This window comes from Oncorhynchus tshawytscha, linkage group LG09 (assembly GCF_018296145.1).
Source record: "Oncorhynchus tshawytscha isolate Ot180627B linkage group LG09, Otsh_v2.0, whole genome shotgun sequence".
Taxonomy (NCBI): Eukaryota; Metazoa; Chordata; class Actinopteri; order Salmoniformes; family Salmonidae; genus Oncorhynchus; species Oncorhynchus tshawytscha.
In genome coordinates, this window is record NC_056437.1 from 25977339 (window position 1) to 26002607 (window position 25269).

At 45.7% G+C, this 25269-nt stretch overlaps 1 protein-coding gene across 16 annotated transcripts in view; it reads left to right on the forward strand.

The window, feature by feature from the left end:
- LOC112257639 (RNA-binding protein Musashi homolog 2) overlaps positions 1-25269 on the forward strand; it is a 432435-nt gene that overhangs the window by 218946 nt on the left and 188220 nt on the right. For all 16 annotated transcript variants that reach the window (XR_006084054.1, XR_006084058.1, XR_006084059.1 and 13 more), the window contains exon 7: positions 17260-17308. Coding sequence is in view for 9 of the 16 variants with exons in the window: in XM_042326705.1 (XP_042182639.1) it covers positions 17260-17308 (49 nt within the window). In the remaining 7 variants the exon portion in view is untranslated. The remainder of the gene's footprint in view (positions 1-17259; positions 17309-25269) is intronic.

The window sequence follows — 25269 nt, forward strand, 5'->3', positions numbered from 1 at the left end:
TCAGGTATGACTGCTGGCTCAGACAGGGATATTATCACGGTACATCTTTACAGCTCAGGTATGACTGCTGGCTCGGACAGGGATATTATCACGGTACATCTTTACAGCTCAGGTATGACTGCTGGCTCAGACAGGGATATTATCACTATGAGCTTCACTCAAACAATTAATATACACTGAGTGTACAAAGCATTGTGAACACCTGCTCTTTCCATGACACAGACTGACCAGGCGAATCCAGGTGAAAGCTATGATCCCTTATTGTTAAATCCACTTCAATCAGTGTAGATGACGGGGAGGATACAGGTTAAAGAAGGATTTTTAAGCCTTGAGACAATTGAGACATGGATTGCTTTGATTATTTGTTACTTTTATTACTTATTTTTTAAATTGTTTTACCTAGCAGGTATTTTTCTTAAAACTGCATTGTTGGTTAAGAGCATGTAAGTAAGGTCTACCTACACCTGTTGTATTCGGCGCATGTGACAAATACAATTTGATTTGATTTGATGTCATTCAGAGGGTGAATAGGCAAGACAAAATATTTAAGTGCCTTTGAACGGGGTATGGTAGTAGGTACCAGGCACCCACCGGTTTGAGTGTGTCAAGAACTGCAACGCTGCTGGGTTTTTCAACAGTTTCCCATGTGTATCAAGAATGGTCCACCACTCAATATGCCCACTCCCATTGGAGTGGGCATATGGAAAGCATTCGACACCTTATGGAGTCCATGCACAACGGATTGAGGCTGTTCTGAGAGCAAAAGCAGGGTGCAACTCAATATTAGGAAGGTGTTCCTAATGTTGAAATGGTCTGGTATGAAAGGGGAGAGACTAACACTAACACTGAGAGGACTGATATACAGCAGTACTTCCTATTGTTTCACTTAGCACCAGGAGCCATCCATCTTACATGTAGCCTGCAGTACAACTATTGAGGATCTGACCTCATGTGAATACTCTGTATCCCCTTCCTCTGTTCATGTGAATACTCTGTATCCCCTTCCTCTGTTCATGTGAATACTCTGTATCCCCTTCCTCTGTTCATGTGAATCATCCCCTTCCTCTGTTCATGTGAATACTCTGTATCCCCTTCCTCTGTTCATGTGAATACTCTGTATCCCCTTCCTCTGTTCATGTGAATCATCCCCTTCCTCTGTTCATGTGAATACTCTGTATCCCCTTCCTCTGTTCATGTGAATACTCTGTATCCCCTTCCTCTGTTCATGTGAATACTCTGTATCCCCTTCCTCTGTTCATGTGAATACTCTGTATCCCCTTCCTCTGTTCATGTGAATACTCTGTATCCCCTTCCTCTGTTCATGTGAATACTCTGTATCCCCTTCCTCTGTTCATGTGAATACTCTGTATCCCCTTCCTCTGTTCATGTGAATCATCCCCTTCCTCTGTTCATGTGAATACTCTGTATCCCCTTCCTCTGTTCATGTGAATACTCTGTATCCCCTTCCTCTGTTCATGTGAATCATCCCCTTCATCTGTTCATGTTAATCATCCCCTGCCTTTGTTCATGTTAATCATCCCCTTCCTCTGTTCATGTTAATCATCCGTTTCCTCTGTTCATGTGAATCATCCCCTTCCTCTGTTCATGTGAATCATCCCCTTCTTCTGTTCATGTTAATCATCCCCTTCTTCTGTTCATGTTAATCATCCCATTCCTCTGTTCATGTGCTTGGCAGGCAGGGTTACAGTGGGGTGTAGAGGTAGGATAGGAATCAACTATCTCTATCAGTGGAGATGTTTTTGACATCTTTCTCCATCACTGCTGGACCAATGTATCTTATAGTTGGCTGTTCTGAGACTGTGTAGAGTGTGTGTGTGCCTGTGTGTGTGTCCATGTGTCCATGCACGCCTCTACTCTGCTCCGCTCTAATGGCAGCTGGCATGGGGCCAGCATCATAGTAGAGGTAATTAGAATCCAGGGGTTTACGGAAGGAGCAATGATCCCCCCGATTTCACTATTAACAAATCTTTTAACAAACCTTACCGCCACTCTCCCCTATGGATCCCTACCCAGCCACTGAGATGGTTGGAAAGTAAAAACAGAGAGCTTACCATACAAAGCAAACACCAGATATCTGGTGTGGACTTGGTAATGTTCGAGACTGAGAAAATGGACCGGGGGATTGTAGAGAAGATGCAAAGTGAAAAGACCTGGGGAAAAAGAGCTGGTCCGGTTGCGGCTCAGTTCAAATCATTACTGTGATTTGCTCCAGGGTGATTCAATTGTGTTTGGGATGCAGCACGTTGTCTGTCTTTAATCCACAGAATTACTATAAGAGAGAAGAGACCAGGGAGTACAAGGCTGTTCACAGACTACTTTGAACCAGGAAGAGAGAATGTGTTCCATTCGCTGAGTAACAAGAATTAAGTAATACACAGTTTCTGTGTAACCTTGAACTGCCCTCTAAATAGACCAGACAAAGTAGCAGCGTAAAACCTCATTATTACATAAAATATTATGGAAGCCTTTCTAAATTATGTTACACTATTACTCAATTCTGATGGAAATGATTCCTTGGGATAAAGCAGTGCCTATAGAAGCAGCTTTTCATATTCTACCTACAGCTCATAGAAAGAGAGAATACTCCTGCATGCAGGGATAGTATTCAGGGTACAGTGTGAGGAATGCCTCGTGTCTGCTCCTGCGTTTGCAATGGCGTTTGAATAGCATACCACAAGGGACATTAGGTTAGAATAAACTTTGTCTCACGAGAGAAAGAGAGAGAGATTTAAAGCTCCCACCTCATCCTTCTTCTCTGGCTGACTCTGACCTTTCTCTCCCCGTCCCTTTGTTTTAATCGTCTCCAGGAGCTCTATGGAGTGATTGTGTTCTTCTCCAGTGGGCCAGCTTCTCTCTGGCTCCCCCCTCCTACATTACAATCCCACCTTTGTATTCACGCCTCAGATCCCCTCCCCTATTGTTCTGCTTTATAACTCTGGGAAACCAGCATCACTCAACTATATTAGCTGGAGCCTACTACTGTCTCTGAGATCGCTTCTCTGAGCCATATTAAAGACTCCCCAGACAAAACTGTCTGTCAAGTTAAACTAAGCTTTAATAAGTAGAGGGATGTGTAACTGTATTCAAATAGGGGCTTGTGTGTATCTATGCTGACAAAGAGAGCCGAGCTATCAAGAAAGACAAACTACAACGTTTTGTATGAAGGGGGGGGGGGGGGGACAGGTTCGATTGGCATTGATTCATTCACATTGTGTCGTGAAACGTCATATTATTGAAAGGGTCTTTAAAAGAGCTTAAGCCTAGTCTTAAGCTAAAACACTGCAGGTGGCAGCGATATTGGGGGATGTTGGCAGCTATAATTGAATTGAATACTATTCAACCTTTAAAGTATTTTATCCGTAACATACACCTATACATAACACAGTATAGCATGTCCAGCTCAACTGGGAGGACCAAGCTTTCGTTCATTGGATCCGTGTACATCAGAGCACGCTATCTTGAACATGATTAATTCATGAAAAGAGAAATCGTGTTATCACATTTTATTTTCCAGTTGTTTATTCAGAGAATGTGTGTACCACAATGTTAATAGGGATATCATACTGTAAGTTCACACAGAGACAGCGGCATAGCACAGAGGCTATTGCATTCCTGGGGAGCATTCTCACTGGTAACATAGAGGGAATTGAAGTGGAGCTCCCTGCTTCATCGCCGTCACCTAGTTTCACAGCTTGGGAAAAAAAGATACAATTACTTTTTTCATTACATACAGTAGAAAGTGACATTGCTTCTCTCTGACTTGGTTTCTTACACTCTGCCTCTTTGGTTAGCCATCAATCAGCTTGAAGAAATGGAAATCTAGTTAAACCAGCCTTTCAAAACCAGAGGGCTGCTGAAGGATATCACACAGACAGTGCAAGTCCTCATTTAATAAAGGAGATAGGGAAAAAGAGAGAGAGGAGAGGAACACAGCAACCTTGGTTGTCATCTTCTGAACATGCTGTTGCCTGCTGTTGCTCTCGGTCTAAATGAAAACTGGCATATTTATATTTATTTTAAATTAACATGATTGTGGGCCTGCCAGTGTCAGGAGGATTTTATTTACATACCAATTATCACATTTACGAACCGCCTTTTCTACTGATTAATATAATTGCCATATACACAAGCATGCATACGAGAGAGAGGGAGAGGAAGAGGGAAGAGGATGGGGGCAGTTTTGAGACTGCCGTGAAATTCATGTGTCTGCTAAAAGAGAAAGCTGATTGCCTTGCCTTTGCAGGGGGAGAAAAGCATAACTTTAAGTAAGTCCTCCATGTTAAACTGTTACCTTCAGGGCATAAGGATTTCTCACCTTTCCAATTACTATTTGAGCTGGAAAGCACAATATTTCCCAACCTTTCTGGTTCTTCCTCACACGAGAGGGCCAGGCTCGATCGGCTGTTACTTGGAGGTGGCTCGCAGGCATACTCCATTCTGACAGAAAGAGGAGAGGAGAAGAGAGAATAGGAGGCTCTCTGCTCGAGTGTGGTGGAGGGGGAACGGGCTGGCTGTCGCGCTGAAGCCCTATTAATAAAATGACTCTGTAATGGGCAGTTCCCTGCAGCCTGGCACAGGAACAGTGAGAGGGATTGATGGACGGGGCCTAGTCTAGTTCTCCCTCCTTGCATTCTTAGCTAACTGTATGGACTACTCCTCTCATACTTAGCTAACTGTATGGACCACTCCTCTCATACTTAGCTAACTGTATGGACTATTCCTCTCGTACTTAGCTAACTGTGTGGACTATTCCTCTCATACTTAGCTAACTGTGTGGACTATTCCTCTCATACTTAGCTAACTGTATGGACTACTCCTCTCCCAACCCAAGGCCAGCCACCATCACACAAGTCTGAATGAGACAGGGCTAGGCTATAAGAGGACAGTGAAGACAATTCTCCATCATAGTAGTAATTCAGCCTGCCTTACTGCTCTCTGTCAGTCCATTGGTCATACTCGCCCTTCTGTGACCCCCTCTCTAATTGTGCATATTTGTCGTGCTGATGGTTTTGCTCGGTGCTGCAGGTGGATCTGTTGAGTCCATCGCCGTGGCGTTCGAAGGCGTTATATGACACACAAAGGTCCCTGTTAGAATATGCATCAGTTTGCTTCGCCATAGCGACCTCTTTGGATACTGAGTGGGGGACCTCATGAATATTTAATTCTGACAGATTTGAGGAATTTTCTTCCTCAAGTGTTTTTCTCGAGCCATTTTGTTAATGTCAACATGAAAAAAAGTTTCTGACATAGCCTTAGTGTTGACATATAACCTATACTGTATAATTATATACTGTATGATTCTGGTTGAATAATTAAGGTTGACTGAATATTTTAGGCTGTCTTATCTATCCTTTGTCTAAGTAATACAGCTCATTACTTAGCCCTCTCCAGTCCACTATCACTCATTAGGCAATTCATTGTCCCTTTGATGAAAACACAGCTTTATAAGCACCTGATACCCCGTTTGCCTTGCTCACAACACTCAGTTTTAGCATTATAAAGGAATAGCATGCTAATATCATGCTTATATCATGCTTTTTCCAAGATGGCGTAGCAGTCGGATGTCTGTTTTGTTTGTCTTGTCCTGTCCTGTCCCATGTATATATCGTTTTTCTTCGTATATATTTTGTATATATTTTTTACATATTTTTTATCTCAATTTCCATCTATGGACTGAACGTACTCTCCTGCAACCCGGATCACCCAATGTGGTATGGATCTGCTATTTTTTATACTTTAGAACCGGAACCCCCTTCAGAAGCTAGCCAGTTAACTAGCTACTAGCTAGTAGTCAGTTAGCCACTGCTAGCGGTCATCACTATTAACTCGGACTGCCAGCCTCAGGCCGGTCAATTCCTGCCAGTCTGCACAGCGCGATATAAACCCAGAGCATATCGGACTGCTTTTTCTCTACCACATCTCCCAATTCCTACCGCAAGCTCTGATCCTTTACTCCGGATCATCACAGCTGCTATCCGAGTGGCTACTCCTGGCTAATGTCTCTGTCCCAAAGCAAACACCAGTTAGCCTAGAGCTAGCCTCAAGCTTAGCCCATCTCCCGGCTAGCCGAAGAGATCCATCAGACAATTCCTGTGCTTCAATACCTCTTTTGCTAATTGGCCTGGACTCTTTGCTACCGACACGGAGCCCCACCGATCCATCACGACTGGTCTGCCGACGTAACCGTCCGAGGGGGTTTCAACAGGCTCTTCCGTTGCGACGTTACCCTGAGGCCCATCTGCTAGCCTGCTAGTCCGGCCTGCTAGCTGTCTGAATGCCTCCAGCTCGCCTAGCAACTCATTGGACCCTATGATCACTCGGCTACACATGCCTCTCCCTAATGTCAATATGCCTTGTCTACTGCTGTTTTGGTTAGTGATTGTTGTCTTATTTCACTGTAGAGTCTCCAGCCCTGCTCTATATGCCTTAGCCCTTGTGTTCCACCCCCCCACACACACACACACACACACACACACACGCAGTGACCTCACCTGGCTTAAATGGTACCTCTAGAGACAAAACCTCTCTCATCGTCACTCAATTCCTAGGCGTACCGCCACTGTACTCACATCCTACCATACCCTTGTCTGTACATTATGCCTTGAATCTATTCTTCCGCACCCAGAAACCTGCTCCTTTTACTCTCTGTTCCGAACGCACTAGACGACCAGTTCTTTTAGCCTTTAGCCGTACTCTCATCCTACTCCGCCTCTGTTCCTCTGGTGATGTAGAGGTTAACCCTGGCCCTGCAGCCCCCAGCATCACTCCCATGCTCCTGTTACCCTCTGTTCCGAATGCACTAGACGACCAGTTCTTTTAGCCTTTAGCCGTACTCTCATCCTACTCCTCCTCTGTTCCTCTGGTGATGTAGAGGTTAACCCTGGTCCTGCAGCCCCCAGCATCACTCCCATTCCCTAGGCGCACTCATTTGTTGACTTCTGTAACCGTAAAAGCCTTGGTTTCATGCATGTTAACATTAGAAGCCTCCTCCCTATCTTTGTTTTATTCACTGCTTTAGCACACTCCGCCAACCCGGATGTCCTAGCCGTGTCTGAATCCTGGTTTAGGAAGGCCACCAAAAATCCTGAAATTTCCATCCCCAACTATAACATTTTCCTACAAGATAGAATTGCCAAAGGGGGTGGAGTTGCAATCTACTGCAGGGATAGCCTGCAGAGTTCTGTTCATACTATCGAGGTCTGTGCCCAAATAATTTGAGTTTCTACTTTTAAAAATGCACTTTTTCAGAAACAAGTCTCTCACCGTTGCTGCTTGTTATAGACCCCCTTCCGCCCCCAGCTTTGCCCTGGACACCATATGTGAATTGATTGCCCCCCATCTATCTTCAAAATTCGTACTGTTAGGTGACCTAAACTGGGACATGCTTAACACCCCGGCCATCCTACAATCTAAGCTAGATGCCCTCAATCTCACACAAATTATCAAGGATCCTACCAGGTACAACCCTAAATCCGTAACCATGGGCACCCTCTTAGATATCATCCTGGCCAACTTGCCCTCTAAATACACATCTGCTGTCTTCAACCAGGATCTCAGCGATCACTGCCTCATTGCCTGTGTGCGTAATGGGTCCGCGGTCAAATAACCACCCTTCCTCACTGTCAAAAGCTCCCTAAAACACTTCAGCAAGCAGGCCTTTCTAATTGACCTGGCCCGGGTATCCTGGAAGGATATTGACCTCATCCCGTCAGTAGAGGTTGCCTGGTTCCTCTTTAAAAGTTCTTTCCTCTCCATTTTAAATTCAAATCAAATCAAATCAAATCAAATTTTATTTGTCACATACACATGGTTAGCAGATGTTAATGCGAGTGTAGCGAAATGCTTGTGCTTCTAGTTCCGACAATGCAGTAATAACGAGCAAGTAATCTAACTAACAATTCCAAAAAAACTACTGTCATACACAGTGTAAGGGGATAAAGAATATGTACATAAGGATATATGAATGAGTGATGGTACAGAGCAGCATAGGCAAGATACAGTAGATGATATCGAGTACAGTATATACATATGAGATAAGTATGTAAACCAAGTGGCATAGTTAAAGTGGCTAGTGATACATGTATTACATAAGGATGCAGTCGATGATATAGAGTACAGTATCAACGTATGCATATGAGATGAACAATGTAGGGTAAGTAACATTATATAAGGTAGCATTGTTTAAAGTGGCTAGTGATATATTTACATCATTTCCCATCGATTCCCATGATTAAAGTGGCTGGAGTAGAGTCAGTGTCATTGACAGTGTGTTGGCAGTAGCCACTCAATGTTAGTGGTGGCTGTTTAACAGTCTGATGGCCTTGAGATAGAAGCTGTTTTTCAGTCTCTCGGTCCCAGCTTTGATGCACCTGTACTGACCTCGCCTTCTGGATGGCAGCGGGGTGAACAGGCAGTGGCTCGGGTGGTTGATGTCCTTGATGATCTTTATGGCCTTCCTGTAGCATCGGGTGGTGTAGGTGTCCTGGAGGGCAGGTAGTTTGCCCCCGGTGATGCGTTGTGCAGACCTCACTACCCTCTGGAGAGCCTTACGGTTGAGGGCGGTGCAGTTGCCATACCAGGCGGTGATACAGCCCGCCAGGATGCTCTCGATTGTGCATCTGTAGAAGTTTGTGAGTGCTTTTGGTGACAAGCCGAATTTCTTCAGCCTCCTGAGGTTGAAGAGGCGCTGCTGCGCCTTCCTCACGATGCTGTCTGTGTGAGTGGACCAATTCAGTTTGTCTGTGATGTGTATGCCGAGGAACTTAAAACTTGCTACCCTCTCCACTACTGTTCCATCGATGTGGATGGGGGTGTTCCCTCTGCTGTTTCCTGAAGTCCACAATCATCTCCTTAGTTTTGTTGACGTTGAGTGTGAGGTTATTTTCCTGACACCACACTCCGAGGGCCCTCACCTCCTCCCTGTAGGCCGTCTCGTCGTTGTTGGTAATCAAGCCTACCACTGTTGTGTCGTCCGCAAACTTGATGATTGAGTTGGAGGCGTGCATGGCCACGCAGTCGTGGGTGAACAGGGAGTACAGGAGAGGGCTCAGAACGCACCCTTGTGGGGCCCCAGTGTTGAGGATCAGCGGGGAGGAGATGTTGTTGCCTACCCTCACCACCTGGGGGCGGCCCGTCAGGAAGTCCAGTACCCAGTTGCACAGGGCGGGGTCGAGACCCAGGGTCTCGAGCTTGATGACGAGCTTGGAGGGTACTATGGTGTTGAATGCCGAGCTGTAGTCGATGAACAGCATTCTCACATAGGTATTCCTCTTGTCCAGATGGGTTAGGGCAGTGTGCAGTGTGGTTGAGATTGCATCGTCTGTGGACCTATTTGGGCGGTAAGCAAATTGGAGTGGGTCAAGGGTGTCAGGTAGGGTGGAGGTGATATGGTCCTTGACTAGTCTCTCAAAGCACTTCATGATGACGGATGTGAGTGCTACGGGCGGTAGTCGTTTAGCTCAGTTACCTTAGCTTTCTTGGGGACAGGAACAATGGTGGCCCTCTTGAAGCATGTGGGAACAGCAGACTGGTATAGGGATTGATTGAATATGTCCGTAAACACACCGGCCAGCTGGTCTGCGCATGCTCTGAGGGCGCGGCTGGGGATGCCGTCTGGGCCTGCAGCCTTGCGAGGGTTAACACGTTTAAATGTCTTACTCACTTCGGCTGCAGTGAAGGAGAGACCGCATGTTTCCGTTGCAGGCCGTGTCAGTGGCACTGTATTGTCCTCAAAGCGGGCAAAAAGTTATTTAGTCTGCCTGGGAGCAAGACATCCTGGTCCGTGACTGGGCTGGGTTTCTTCCTGTAGTCCGTGATTGACTGTAGACCCTGCCACATACCTCTTGTGTCTGAGCCGTTGAATTGAGATTCTACTTTGTCTCTGTACTGGCGCTTAGCTTGTTTGATAGCCTTGCGGAGGGAATAGCTGCACTGTTTGTATTCAGCCATGTTACCAGACACCTTGCCCTGATTAAAAGCAGTGGTTCGTGCCTTCAGTTTCACACGAATGCTGCCATCAATCCACGGTTTCTGGTTAGGGAATGTTTTAATCGTTGCTATAGGAACGACATCTTCAACGCACGTTCTAATGAACTCGCACACCGTATCAGCGTATTCGTCAATGTTGTTGTCTGACGCAATACGAAACATCTCCCAGTCCACGTGATGGAAGCAGTCTTGGAGTGTGGAGTCAGCTTGGTCGGACCAGCGTTGGACAGACCTCAGCGTGGGAGCTTCTTGTTTTAGTTTCTGTCTGTAGGCAGGGATCAACAAAATGGAGTCGTGGTCAGCTTTTCCGAAAGGGGGCGGGGCAGGGCCTTATATGCGTCGCGGAAGTTAGAGTAACAATGATCCAGGGTCTTTCCACCCCTGGTTGCGCAATCGATATGCTGATAAAATTTAGGGAGTCTTGTTTTCAGATTAGCCTTGTTAAAATCCCCAGCTACAATGAATGCAGCCTCCGGATAAATCGTTTCCAGTTTGCAGAGAGTTAAATAAAGTTCGTTCAGAGCCATCGATGTGTCTGCTTGGGGGATATATACGGCTGTGATTATAATCGAAGAGAATTCTCTTGGTAGATAATGCGGTCTACATTTGATTGTGAGGAATTCTAAATCAGGTGAACAGAAGGATTTGAGTTCCTGTATGTTTCTTTCATCACACCATGTCACGTTGGCCATAAGACATACGCCCCCGCCCCTCTTCTTACCAGAAAGATGTTTGTTTCTGTCGGCGCGATGCGTGGAGAAACCCGCTGGCTGCACCGCTTCGGATTGCGTCTCTCCAGTTAGCCATGTTTCCGTGAAGCAGAGAACGTTACAGTCTCTGATGTCCCTCTGGAATGCTACCCTTGCTCGGATTTCATCAACCTTGTTGTCAAGAGACTGGACATTGGCAAGAAGAATGCTAGGGAGTGGTGCACGATGTGCCCGTCTCCGGAGTCTGACCAGAAGACCGCTTCGTTTCCCTCTTTTTCTGAGTCGTTTTTTTTTTGGTCGCTGCATGTGATCCACTCGGTTACACTGGTTGTAAGGCAGAACACAGGATCCGCGTCGCGAAAAACATATTCTTGGTCGTACTGATGGTGAGTTGACGCTGATCTTATATTCAGTAGTTCTTGTCGGCTGTATGTAAAGAAACCTAAGATGACCTGGGGTACTAGTGTAAGAAATAACACGTAAAAAAAACAAAAAACTGCATAGTTTCCTAGGAACGCGAAGCGAGGCGGCCATCTCTGTCGGCGCCGGAAGTACAAGCATGCCCCATTCAAAAAATGTAGAACTAAGAACAGATATAGCCCTTGGTTCAACCCAGACTTGACTGCCCTTGACCAGCACAAAAACATCCTGTGGCGTTCTGAATTAGCATCGAAAAGCCCCTGCGATATGCAACAGGAACCAGTATACTCAGTTAGTTAGCAAAGCTAAGGCTAGCTTTTTCAAACAGAAATGTGCTTCCTGTAGCACTAATTCCAAAACGTTTTGTGACACTGTAAAGTCCATGGAGAATAAGAGGACCTCTTCCCAGCTGCCCACTGCACTGAGGATAGGAAACACTGTCATCACACCCCCCCCCCCTGCTTCCCCTTCACCCAAATCCAGACAGATGATATTCTAAAAGAGCTGCAAATTCTGGATCCCTACAAATCAGCTGGGCTAGACAATCTGGACCCTCTCTTTCTAAAGTGATTAGCCGAAATTGTTGCAACCCCTATTACTAGCCCATTCAACCTCTCTTTAGTATCGTCTGAGATCCCCAAAGATTAGAAAGTTGACGCTATCATCCCCCTCTTCAAAGGGGGAGACACTCTAGACCCAAACTGTTATAGACCTATATCCGTCCTGCCCTGCCTTTCTAAATTTCTTCGAAAGTCAAGTTAACAAACAGATCACCGACCATTTTTAATCCCTCCACAATGCTATCTGGTTTCCGAGCTGGTATTGGGTGCATATCAGCCATGCTCAATGTCCTAAATGAGTGGCCTCCCGGGTGGCGCAGTGGTTCAAGGCACTGGGTTCGAGCCCAGGCTATGTCGCAGCTGGCCGCGACCGGATGTCCATGGGGCGACGCCCAGCGTCGTCCGGGTTAGGGAGGGTTTGCCTGGCAGGGATATCCTTGTCTCATCGCGCAGTAGCAACTCCTGTGGCGGCCGGGCGCAGTGCACGCTGACCAGGTCGCCAGGTGTATGGTGTTTCCTCCAACACATTGGGGTGGCTGGCTTCCGGGTTGGATGTGCGTTGTGTCAAGAAGCAGTGCAGCTAGGTTGGGTTGTGTTTTGGAGGAGTCATGGCTCTCAACCTTCGCCTCTCCTGAGTCTGTATGGGAGTTGCAGCGACTGTAACTAGTACCAATCGGATGCTTCAAAATTGGGGTGAAAAAAATGTCCTAAACGATATCATAACCACCATCGATAAAAGAGAGTACTGTGCAACCATCTTCATCGACCTGGCCAAGGCTTTCGACTCTGTCAATCACTGCATTCTTATCGGCAGACTCGATAGCCTTGGCTTCTCAAATGACTGCCTCACCTGGTTCGCCAACTACTTCTCAGATAGAGTTCAGCGGGTCAAATCGGAGGGCCTGTTATCCGAACCTCTGGATAGTCTCTATGGGGGTGCCACAGGTTTCAATTCTCGGGCCGACTCTTTTCTCTGTATACAGCTCTTGCTGCTGGTGATTCTCTGATCCACCTCTACGCAGAGGACACCATTCTGTATACTTCTGGCCCTTCTTTGGACACTGTGTTAACTAACCTCCAGACGAGCTTCAATGCCATACAACTCTCCTTCCGTGGCCTCCAACTGCTCTTAAATGCAAGTAATGGACTGCAGTGAGGTGAAAAGGGTTGAGGTGTGGGACAATGGACTGCAGTGAGGTTAAAGGGGTCAAGGTGTGGGTCAATGGACTGCAGTGAGGTTAACGGGGTCAAGGTGTGGGTCAATGGACTGCAGTGAGGTGAAAGGGGTCGAGGTGTGGGACAATGGACAGCAGTGAGGTGAAAAGGGTTGAGGTGTGGGACAATGGACTGCAGTGGGGTGAAAAGGGTTGAGGTGTGGGACAATGGACTGCAGTGAGGTGGAAGGGGTCGAGGTGTGGGACAATGGACTGCAGTGAGGTGAAATGGGTCGAGGTGTGTGACAATGTACTGCAGTGGGGTGAAAAGGGTTGAGGTGTGGGACAATGGACTGCAGTGGGGTGAAAAGGGTTGAGGTGTGGGACAATGGACTGCAGTGGGGTGAAAAGGGTTGCGGTGTGGGACAATGGACTGCAGTGAGGTGAAAGGCGTCGAGGTGTGTGACAATGGACTGCAGTGAGGTGAAATGGGTTGAGGTGTGGGACAATGGACTGCAGTGAGGTGAAATGGGTCGAGGTGTGGGACAATGGACTGCAGTGGGGTGAAAAGGGTTGAGGTGTGGGACAATGGACTGCGGTGAGGGTCAGCTACGCTGCAGGTAATTTGCCATCACTCTTTTCACAGAGGAGAATTGATCCCATGAAGTGATGCTTTCTAGTACGTGAGAGTTTCCACCCACCAACACAGACTAGTAGACAGTAAGTCAAGATGGGAGCAGAGCAGGTATGGAACATTAGTGTCTGAAGCCTCTTTTGAAGGGCTGCCTCCCAGCCTGAGGGGGTCAGGAAGTTTCCAGCAGCACTGGTTCAGGTCCCTGGTGTAGCCTTGCATACCAGTAGTTCTGTGTGGGTTGGACGCACCATGACCACTCCTACTCTAGTGTCTGCTCTGCTCTGTTCAGGGACACAGTGGGCGGCTTTGCTGCCTGAGTGGAGTAAAGTTATGTTGGCCTGCTCTCCTGTTCCCGTTGACACGACCAAATGCCTGGTTGCTATGAGACAACCCTGCTGTCTTCATGGTGTCCCTGTACTGAAGGGTAGGAGGGGGTGTCAGACATGTTGTGTGTCTCTGTCACCTCCCTTACTGCTGTTTAATTACAACGGTTTCCTGGAAGTTAAGTTTGTCCTGCTGCTCCTTGTTATAGCACTATTAGTAAAACCACTGGAGTGTACATGCTGCACATTGTAGGGACAAAAGCTGAGAGACAATGATATATATATTCTCTGTAAAATAAATAATTGAGAGGGTTGTCATTAGTTTGTCCATTGTCATTGAAACAGCTATCGCCGCTTTGTTAATTTAGAGCATTGTAAAATAATGTAATTAGAAAGAAGACCCATAGTCCGTCAACGTCATTGACATTGTGTTCAGTTCCTTCTGTGACCCTTCTGTGACCCAGACCATCAGTAGTCTGCACTCTGCATGCCCCTCATGACACTGCAATCTCATGAAACAATAAATATTTTCTTGGATTCCCTCCAGGCTTCGTCTTTCCCTCTCTTTTCTCTGGCCTGACTGGGCATTGACGTAGACCAGAAGGGATTCAAAATAGTCACATAAAAATCATTCCCCTATTGTGTTGCAACAGAGACTTCAGTGTGTTCCAGTCCCAGTGGATGTGAACTATGGTGCTGTTAGTCCCGGATCCCAAGGAAACCTCTGATGCCTCGCTGTTGTGTGCTGAATGGAAGTAATAGGGGGATTGCTGCTGATCTAAACTGCTGTCATAGTGCATTTCCTTAGCTCTTAAATCTCCCCCTATCGCTGCCGCTTTTTCAGCCCAAAAACGCTACATGTCTCTTTGCTTATTGATGCTTCTGTTCTCTGATAAATAATTCAAACAGCAGCCCATTTGAATTCCTGACCGGCTGGGCGTTCCTGTCATGTTTGTCTTACATATGGATTTGGTTGATTTATTGGTCCGGGTGGAAAGGTTGTCCAGGAGTGGACGTTTAGCATCATATTATCTGACAGAAACAGGATTAGCCGTCCCCCAGGGGTCCTGGGATCTAAACATGGGTTTGATTACCTTCCCTTTGTGATTTTCCTGCTTTGACTGCAAATCTCCTCCACCTGAGTCAATCTGCATTCTCATACACTCTCAACCCGCCTTGTCCTCAGGTTCAAACTCTTCAGGTATTTAGCAAATCACCCTAGCTAACTGGCTGTACGCGTTTCACCTGGCCTACACTGCCTCATTCTAACTGGCTGCTACAAGCTGCCATGTAGTCGTTAGCACAACAGCCATGTGTGTACTCTCTACCGTAAAGTGTGTTTGTGTAGCGGTAATTCAATGAACGCATTTTGTCATGAGCTTTATTTATTAACTGATTTTGCTTCTTGGCCCCAGACGGCCTTTGTAGAGCGTGGTCCTCTTTCTTGGTGGACACAAAGCCAGAAGACTGCAGCGCTCCAGTCTATAGCTAACGTACCACACACTGAAGAAATAGACTGGGGTGCTTTTCTTCATTGTCACAAAAGGCCAGCCACTCCGCTGGAGTCCCCACTCCCCTTTTACATAGTGATAAGACAGCCATTATCCTCTGAACCTTTCTTTGCACTCGGCCAGGAGAAAGGAAAGAGTGAGAGAAGGGAGGAGGATGGTAGAGAGAGAGAAAGAGAGAGATTTCTCCTTCCCTAGAGTGAGACTGGGCTTCACCTCTGTGTGGAGGGGTTTTGTGTGAGCCGTGAAGAGGTCCTTAACCTTCTATCAGATGGAGCCACAGAGTTGTGCTCTGCCTGAATGGCTGCATTGAAAAGCCCTGAAGCAGAGGATATGCTTCTATAGACTTGGGGAGAGGAGAGAGAGAGAATGCAACGAGCTTCAGTCGGGCCGCTGGAGTGTGACCCTCTCATGATGTGCACGCACTGTGAAACACTCCATCACCGCTGAACTTGTGTCCTGTGTTGAATAGGCTGCCTGACAAACCTGTCCTCCCACTGAGGTGTCATAAAAACAGACAGACACACGGATATTTTAACATCTGAATATGGGAGGCCTATAATACACAGCATTGATGGCCTATAGGCCAATTTAATTTACAAAGATGTGCTAGTGTTGCCACTGGCCGTTTGTACTAGACATTATATGTCAGCCTCAGGGAAACATACTACTATTTACCACTGTACAGTAAGCTGTATTCTTCATCTGAAATGTGTTCTAGGGAATTGGATGACTATAGGTGTGAAAAGAGGAAATCCTAGAGGACATATATCATCCAGTTGTATTTTTTCCCACCCGGCCGTATAAGCAGGTGGTTTAGGTCCATGTCCATTTGGAGGTGGTTATAGTACAGCAGCACTGGTAGGTGCGTGGTAGAGCTCTAGAGTAGACTAGTGCCTACATCCTGTGGCAGGTTGGCAGCGTTGCAGCAGGGTGGCTGCAGTAGGGTGGCTGCAGCAGTGTTGCTGCAGCAGGGTGGCTGCAGTAGGGTGGCTGCAGTAGGGTGGCTGCAGTAGGGTGGCTGCAGCAGGGTGGATGCAGCAGGGTGGCTGCAGCAGTGTGGCTGCAGCAGGGTGGCTGCAGTAGGGTGGCTGCAGCAGTGTGGCTGCAGTAGGGTGGCTGCAGCAGGGTGGCTGCAGTAGGGTGGCCTGGCAGAGCTCCTCTTTATCCAGTCAGACAGTTCTATCAGATCCCTCTGCTCCTGTCTCTTCCCATCTCCTCCCTCACTCCCCATGGCCCTCCTCTACCAGCCAGCCCTGCCACCCTCCCTCCCACCGCGCCTCGCCCCCCTGAACTCACCACCCACCGGACCACACTGCACTGCCTCCCCAGGACCCAGCCTGCTCCTCTCCACACCACACATTACCTAGCGACTGTAACCAGGGAATGTGTGGTGCACAGTGACATTGAGATGTCTTATCTCCCCCTCTGTGGTTTTGTCTGGTGCAGTTTTTTTTCTCATCCAATTTCTCGCTTTTTTATTGTTCTCTCAACGAGAAACCATGATGAAAATGAGTGGGCCTAAGTCTGTTTTTAAGCACTTCTTCTGAATTATAGGGAACAGATTTCTGTTTTACAATCTGTCGTGAGATGTGTGAGAATAAACATTTGCCGTCTGTGTCTCTCTGTGTGGCTTTATTGGCCAGCATGATGAGAGTTGATATCATCATGGATCATGTTGCTGCCTGGTGGCACAGCAGATGAGGTTGGGGTTGGTTGGTGCAGTGAGGTGTCTCTGCCCGGTTGGCTCTAACTGTCTATGGTTCCATGAGGAAGACTATCCATTGTCCCCAATTGAAGGATACACACTATTTGCCCTCTTTTACTTGTCAGCATCTTTGCATCTTTTCCACACTACAGAGGCCATCACCATTGTATTTATTTTCCATGTCTCTCCTATCTGCCTTCAGACTAATGTCTGTTTTCCTCTTTGGTCTTTCAGGTAGAAGACGCCATGCTTATGTTTGATAAAACGACTAACAGACATAGAGGTAAGTCCACCATCCATATATTACCCTCCCTTGTGTTTTTCTTTTATGTGTATTCATGTGACAGAAAATAGTACATTTCTGTGGCAGTTTCCCTTGTAAACAGCACAAGGGTGATTCATTTCACACGGTGCCAGCTTGTTACAGTGCTTATCCAAGCACTGGAAAACATCCTTTAAAAATCAATACAGTGGTATTCAAAAACCTACGACCTGGATGAGGCGTGACTGAGGTTACAGGTGGTGGTGTTTAGGAACACACTTGGGTTCTTCCTCTCTGTCTGTAGGGGGTTATGGAGCCAGCCGAGGGTGCTGCCTACCTGCTGCCTGGCTCTAGTGCTACCGGTTGCTGCGCTTGGAGATAACAGCAGAGATAAGGCCCAGGAGCAATGCTGTCTTTATCTCTCTTATCTGCTCTTTATCTGGGATTAGGGGGAGGCTTCTCTAAAGCAGAGGACTTTCCAAAGACAGACTATCTCCCTCTCCTTCCCTGAATTACAATAGCACCACCAGACACTGTGCCCTGTATATTGCCTCGTTATGGATACGTACATTTCTTGTGTTACTTTTTGATTGATTAGATTTTTAAAACTTTTGTTTATTTAGTAAATATTATATTAACTCTATTTCTTGAACTGCATTGTTGGTTAAGGGCTTGTGAGTAAGCATTTCACGGTAAGGTCTACTACACCTACTACACTCATGTGACAAATAAAATGTGATTTGATTTTGATCTCCACAGCGCCAGCCAGGCCACTAATCACTAACCTATAGCAGGCTAAAAGACACTAAAACATCTAATATAGTCTACAGCTGATAGACAGACAGACATAGTGCCTCTGTTATTGTTCCTGTGGTCCACAGTGATGTGTAGCAATGCTGATATGATGACAGTATGGAAACTATAAAGGCCACAGTAGTGCAGCCATTGGGGGGGGTGCGTGCTTAGTCCTCTCCTGTACTCCCTGTTCACCCACGACACCATCATTAAGTTTGCAGACAAAGCGACGGTGGTAGGCCTGATCACCGACCATGATGAGAGCCTATAGGGAGGAGGTCAGAGACCTGTCAGTGTGGTGCCATAACATCAACCTCTCCCTCAACGTCAACACAAAAGAGCTGATCGTGGACTACAGGAAACAGAGGGCCGAGCATGCCCACATTCACATCGACGGGTCGTTGTGTAGTGGAAGAAAAGCTTGTTGCGGCTTTACGCATGACATTGTGAGTTAACCCAACAAGGCTGTAGTGGAGTGGGTCAAAAGCTTCAAGTTCCTCAGCGTCCACATCACTAAGGACCTATCATGGTCCAAACACACCAACAAAGTCTTGAAGAGGGCACGAAAACATCTCTTCACCCTCAGGAGGCTGAAAAGATTTGGAATAGGCCTCAGATCCTCAAAAACATTTTCAGCTGCACCATTGAGAGCATCTTGACTAGCTGGATCACCGCTTGGTATGATCTGCTTGGCACCCGACTGTAAGGTGCTACAGAGGGTAGTGCATACGGCCCAGTACATCACTTGGGCCAAGCTCCCTGCCGTCCAGGACCTCTATACCAGGGCATGTCAGAGGAAGCCCTACAAATTGTCAAAGACTCCAGCCACCTAAATCATAGACTGTTCTCTCTGCTACCGTACAGCAAGTCCAGTACCGAACATCGGTACCAAACCAAAAGGCTCATGAACAGCTTCTACTCCCAAGCCAGCAGACTGTTGAACAGTTAATCAAATGGCTACCATGACTATTTGCATTGACCCCCTTTTTGTTTGCACTGACTCTCTTGTATTTGTATTTATTATAGATCCTCATTAGTTCCTGCCAAGGCAACAGCTACTCTTTATGTGGTCCAGGAAAATTAAGGCAGTTATACAATGTTTAAAACATTACAATACATTCACAACAGATTTCACAACAATTGAAGTGTGTACTCTCAGGCCGCTACTCTACTACCACATATCTACAACAAATCCATGTGTACATGTGTGTATAGTGCGTATGTTATCATGTGTGTGTGTATTTGTGTGTCTCTACATAGTCCCTGCTGTACCATAAGGTCTATTTTTTCTGTTTTATTAATCTGATTATACTGCTTGCATAAGTTACTTGACGTGGAATAGAGTTGCATGTAGTCATGGCTCTATGTAGTGCTGTGCGCCTCCCATAGTCTGTTCTAGACTTGGGGACTGGTGACATGTCTTGTGGGGTATGCATGGGTGTCTTAGCTGTGTGCTAGTAGTTTAAACAGACAGCTCGGTGCATTCAACATGTCAATACTTCTCACAAACACAAGTAGTGATGAAGTGAATCTCTCCTCTACTTAGAGCCAGGAGAGATTGACATGCATGTTATTAATGTTAGCCCTCTGTGTACGTTTAAGGGCCAGCCGTGCTGCCCTGTTCTGGGCCAATTGTGCTATTGGACAGTAGTCCAGGTGCGACAAAACTAGGGCCTGTAGGACCTGCCTTGGTGATAGTGTTGTTAAGAAGGCAGAGAAGCCCTTTATTATAGACCTCTCCCCATTTTAGCTATGGTTGTATCATAATGTTTTGACCATGACAGTTTACAATCCAGGGTTACTCCAAGCAGTTTAGTCTCCTCAATTTCCACATTATTCATTACAATATTTAGTTGAGGTTTAGGGTTTAGTGAATGATTTTGGTTTTTGAAATATGTAGGACTAATTTATTTCTTATCACCCATTCTGAAACTGACTGCAGCTCTTTGTTAAGTGTTGCAGTGATTTCACTTGCTGTGGTAGCTGATGTGTATTGTGTTGAATCATCAGCATACAGTACATAGACACATAGGCTTTACTCAAAGCCAGTGACAGGTCATTAGTAAAGATTTTAAAAAGTAAGGGGCCTAGACAGCTGCCCTGGGGAATGTCTGACTTTATCTGTATTATTTTGGAGAGTCTTCCAATAAAGAATACCCTCCCTCTGTGTTCTGTTAGACGGTATCTCTCGATCCACAATATAGCAGGTTATACAGCCAAAACACATACATTATGATCAATAATGTCAAAAGCTGCACTGAAGTCTAACAAAACAGCTTGCACCATTTTTTTATTATCAATTTCTCTTAGCCAATCATCATTAATTTGTGTAAGTACATGTTGAATGCCCTTCCCTATAAGCGTACTGAAAATGTTGCTTACTGTTAAATAGCATTGTAGCTGGTCGAACACAATTTTTTCCAAAAGTTTACTAACATGCTTACCACGACGCTAGCGTTGCAAAATAAATTGACACATACATTTTATTCAATCATTGCACCCGCACTGCTCACGCTCGTCAACGAGCGTCTTCATTGCCAGGAGCTAAAATAGAAGGTGCTTCTATTTGTGGCGCAGAACGTGCTGCAAGTCCTGCCTCTCTGTTTGGTGCCGGTCTCCATGGAGCGGCGGATCAGCCTCATTGTCTTTTAGAAGCATATGCCCACGTGCCATCTCCTCATTGGTTATACCCACGTGGGTGATTGAAAGATGAACGGAGGTTGGTTGTGGTAATACACCTTATGAAAGTTAGTTGCCAACCGCCATATCAAGTCCAAAGAAGAAAAAGCCTGGAAGGAGGAGAGATGACTAGAAACGATTCGGGTGACCTTTTTTTATGTGTGAATTAATAGTCAGCGTAGAGGATCTTGTGCATTTCAGGTAAAATAACAACTCAATGTGTATATCCCAGGACACATTACCTAGCAACAGCAAGCTACCTATCTAAATAGGACAAATTAGCTAGCAACTCCAAGCTAGCTAAATTTCCATACATGTTTAATGCTTTTCGACCTGTCCCCAAATTAATATAATTGGGTCAGAGTTTGTTTTGATATTTTAACCTGCGTGTCGTGATATCGTTTGGTGTGGGGGGACAAAATCAATTTGCGCACGATGGCACACACGGATGCACGCGCACGTCCGGTTTGGGCATAGTGTAAGGGTTGGTAACAGGCTGTTTGGTCGGCTGTTTGAACCAGGAAAGGGTGCTTTACTATTCTTGTGTAGCGGAATGACTTTAGCTTCCCTCCAGGCCTGAGAGCACACATTTTCCTGTAGGCTTAGATTGAAGAGATGAACCGGCTCTATGTACACTCACTAGACTCTACCCACACACTCACACATACTACACTGACACTCCAACACACACATACTGCTTTTTCAAGCAGAAATTTATATCATGTAGCTCAAACTCCAAAAAGTTTTGGGACACTGTAAAGTCCATGGAGAACAAGAGCACCTCCTCCCAGCTGCCCACTGCACTGAGGCTAGGTAACACGGTCACCACTGATAAATCCATGATAATCGAACATTTCAATATGCATTTCTCAATGGCTGGCCATGCCTTCCTCCTGGCTACTCCAACCCCGGCCAACAGCTCCCCTCCCTGCAGCTACTCGCCCAAGCCTCCCCAGCTTCCCCTTCATCCAAATCCAGACAGCAGATGTTCTGCAAGAGCTGCAAAACCTGGACCTGGAAATTTCGAATCCCACCGTACCTTCTCCGCTGTGCAATCTGGTTTCCAAGCCGGTCACGGGTGCACCTCAGCCACGCTCAAGGTACTAAACGATATCATAACCACCATCGATAAGAGACAGTACTGTGCAGCCGTCTTCATCGACCTGGCCAAGGCTTTCGACTCTGTCAATCACCGTATTCTTATCGGCAGACTCAATAGCCTTGGTTTTTCTAATGACTGCCTCGTCTGGTTCACCAACTACTTTGCAGACAGAGTTCAGTGTGTCAAATCGGAGGGCATGTTGTCCGGACCTCTGGCAGTTTCGATGGGGGTACCACAGGGTACAATTCTCGGGCAGATTCTTTTCTCTGTATACATCAATGATGTCGCTCTTGCTGTGGGCGATTCTCTGATCCACCTCTACACAGACGACACCATTCTGTATACTTCTGCCCCTTCCTTGGACACTGTGCTAACTAACCTCCAAATGAGCTTCAATGCCATACAACACTCCTTCCGTGGCCTCCAACTGCTCTTAAATGCTAGTAAAACCAAATGCATGCTTTTCAACCATTCGCTGCCCGCACCCGCCCGCCCGACTTGCATCAACACCCTGGACAGTTCCAACCTAGAATTTGTGGACAACTATAAATACCTAGGTGTCTGGCTAGACTGTAAACCCTCCTTCCAGACTCATATTAAAAATCTCCAATCCAAAATCAAATCTAGAATAGGCTTTCTATTTCGCAACTAAGCCTCCTTCACTCACGTCGCCAAACTTACCCTAGTAAAACTGACTATCCTACCGATCTTCGACTTCGGCGATGTCATCTACAAAATAGCTTCCAATACTCTACTCAGCAAACTGGATGCAGTCTATCACAGTACCATCCGTTTTGTTACCAAATCACCTTATACCACCCACCACTGCGACCTGTATGCTCTAGTCGGCTGTCCCTCGCTACATATTCGTCGCCATACCCACTGGCTCCAGGTCATCTATAAGTCTATGCAAGGTAAAAGCTCCGTCTTATCTCAGTTCACTCGTCATGATAACAACACCCGCCCGTAGCACACGTTCCAGCAGGTATATCTCACTGATCATCCCCAAAGCCAACACCTCCTTTGGCCGCCTTTCCTTCCAGTTCTCTGCTGCCAGTGACTGGAATGAATTGCAACAATCGCTGAAGTTGGAGACTTTTATTTCCCTCACCAACTTTAAACATCAACTATCTGAGCAGCTAACCAGTCGCTGCAGCTGTACATAGTCCATCTGTAAATAGCCCACCCAATCTATCTACCTCATCCCCATACTGTTTTTATTTTATTTACTTTTCTGCTCTTTTGCACACTAGTATCTCTACTTGCACATCATCTGCTCATTTATCACTCCAGTGTTAATCTGCTAAATTGTAATTAATCGCTCCTATGGCCTATTCATTGCCTACCTCCTCATGCCTTTTGCACACACTGTATATAGACTTTATTTTTTATACTGTGTGATTGACTTGTTTATTGTGTTATTGGCTTGTCTATTGTTTACTCCATCTGTAACTCTGTGTTGTTGTCTGTGTCACACTGCTTTGCTTTATCTTGGTCAGGTCGCAGTTGAAAATGAGAACTTGTTCTCAACTGGCCTACCTGGTTAAATAAAGGTTAAATAAGATACAAAAATCTACTCCGATTGCAGAGTACGGGTAAGATAGTATAGCTAGCTACATTTTCAGATATTACACATTTCAAATTTTAACAGAGTTGTTTTCATTTCAAGTTAAAGTGTACTATTAGCTAGCTAGCTAACGTTAGCTGGCTGGCTCACTAGCTAACGTTACGTGTATGATCTTATTATTTTATGATCTTATAGCTAGCTAACATTGAACCTGATTGGTTAGGTACCTGCAGATTCATGCAGGGTAGTAACGTCATGAGTTGGGATTATGGTTCATTGTTTACGTATCTAGCTACATGTCTTAAGAAAAGACTCCACTATGCAAGTATCCTTTTCAATAGAATGTTACTGCGACAACTTTTGATAGACGTAGCTGGTAAATTCTCTCTGGCTATCTACTCTGATTTCAGAACACTCTCATCTGAGTGTGCAAAGCACAGAATAACTGACAAATTTACGAGCGCTCAACACCCGTTGAATATGGCCGGTGTAACCAAACGTTGGCAAAAAAGCATAAATTGTTGCCAGCAGCACAGTTGCAGTCATCAACGCTCTGAAAAGTAAAATGGTCAGTGAGCTGTTCTTTCATTTGTGTCTGGAAATAGCTAGCAAGCTAGCCAATGTTAGCCAGTTAGCTTGGGTGCTTGACTGTTGTTGTTAGGACAGAAAACTTGGATCAACCTTAAAGAGATGCGTGGGGCTAAAGCTTAAAACCTCTTAAGCCGACCCCCTACTTTTTCGAACATTCTGTTAAAAATCGCGCAACATTTTGGCGTCCTGCTACTCATGCCAGGAATATAGTATATGCATATGATTAGTATGTGTGTATAGAAAACACTCTAACGTTTCTAAAACTGGTTAAATCACGGCTGTGACTATAACAGAACGTCTGTTTCATCGAAAAGCGCAGGAAAATCTGATCACTGGAGATGGAAAAAAATATCCATGCGCCACTTCAACCCATTGTTAAAGGTGAACCGTATTAAATGAGGCCGAGGTTGCAGTACCTACAGCTTCCACAGGATGTATAGAGTCTTCTCATTTGATTCTGATTTGATTCTTGGTAGATCCGACCAAAGGGAACCGATTCCCTCCGACCACCAACTTGATGCATTGGCTCTGTGTTTTTCCGGACATTTTTTCCAGACGACCAGCTATTGAATTTACATCGCCTCCTGATGATTTTTATAGCTTATTAACGTGTAGTAATACCTAAAGTTGCATTAGAAAGGTATTTCGAAGTGTTTTGTGAAAGTTTATCGTCGACTTTTTAACTTTTAAAAAATGACGTTACGTTATGAAACGCTATTTTTTTCCGTTTATCACACAGTTTTCATAGATCGATATCTAGGCTATATATGGACCGATTTAATCGAAAAAAAGACCCAGTATTGATTATGGGACATCAAGGAGTGCCAACAAAGAAGATGGTCAGAGGTAATGAATGTTTTATATTTTATTGTGCGGTTTGTGTAGCGCCGACTATGCTAATTCTTTTGTTTACATCCCCTACGGGTCTTTTGGGGTGTTACATGCTATCAGATAATAGCTTCTCATGCTTTCGCCGAAAAGCATTTTAAAAATCTGACTTGGTGCCTGGATTCACAACGAGTGTAGCTTTAATTCAATACCAAGCATGTGTATTTTAATGAACGTTTGCGTTTTAACTAATACTATTAGCGTTTAGCGTAGCGCATTTGCATTTCCAGAGCTCTAGTTGGGACGTCTGCGTCTCAAGTAGGATGAAGAGGTTTTTTAAGGGGGTGTGAATGATGCTGAATGGGTGTAGACATGAAAAGCTCTCCAGTAGGTACCAAAATATTAAAAGGCCATTTTCTC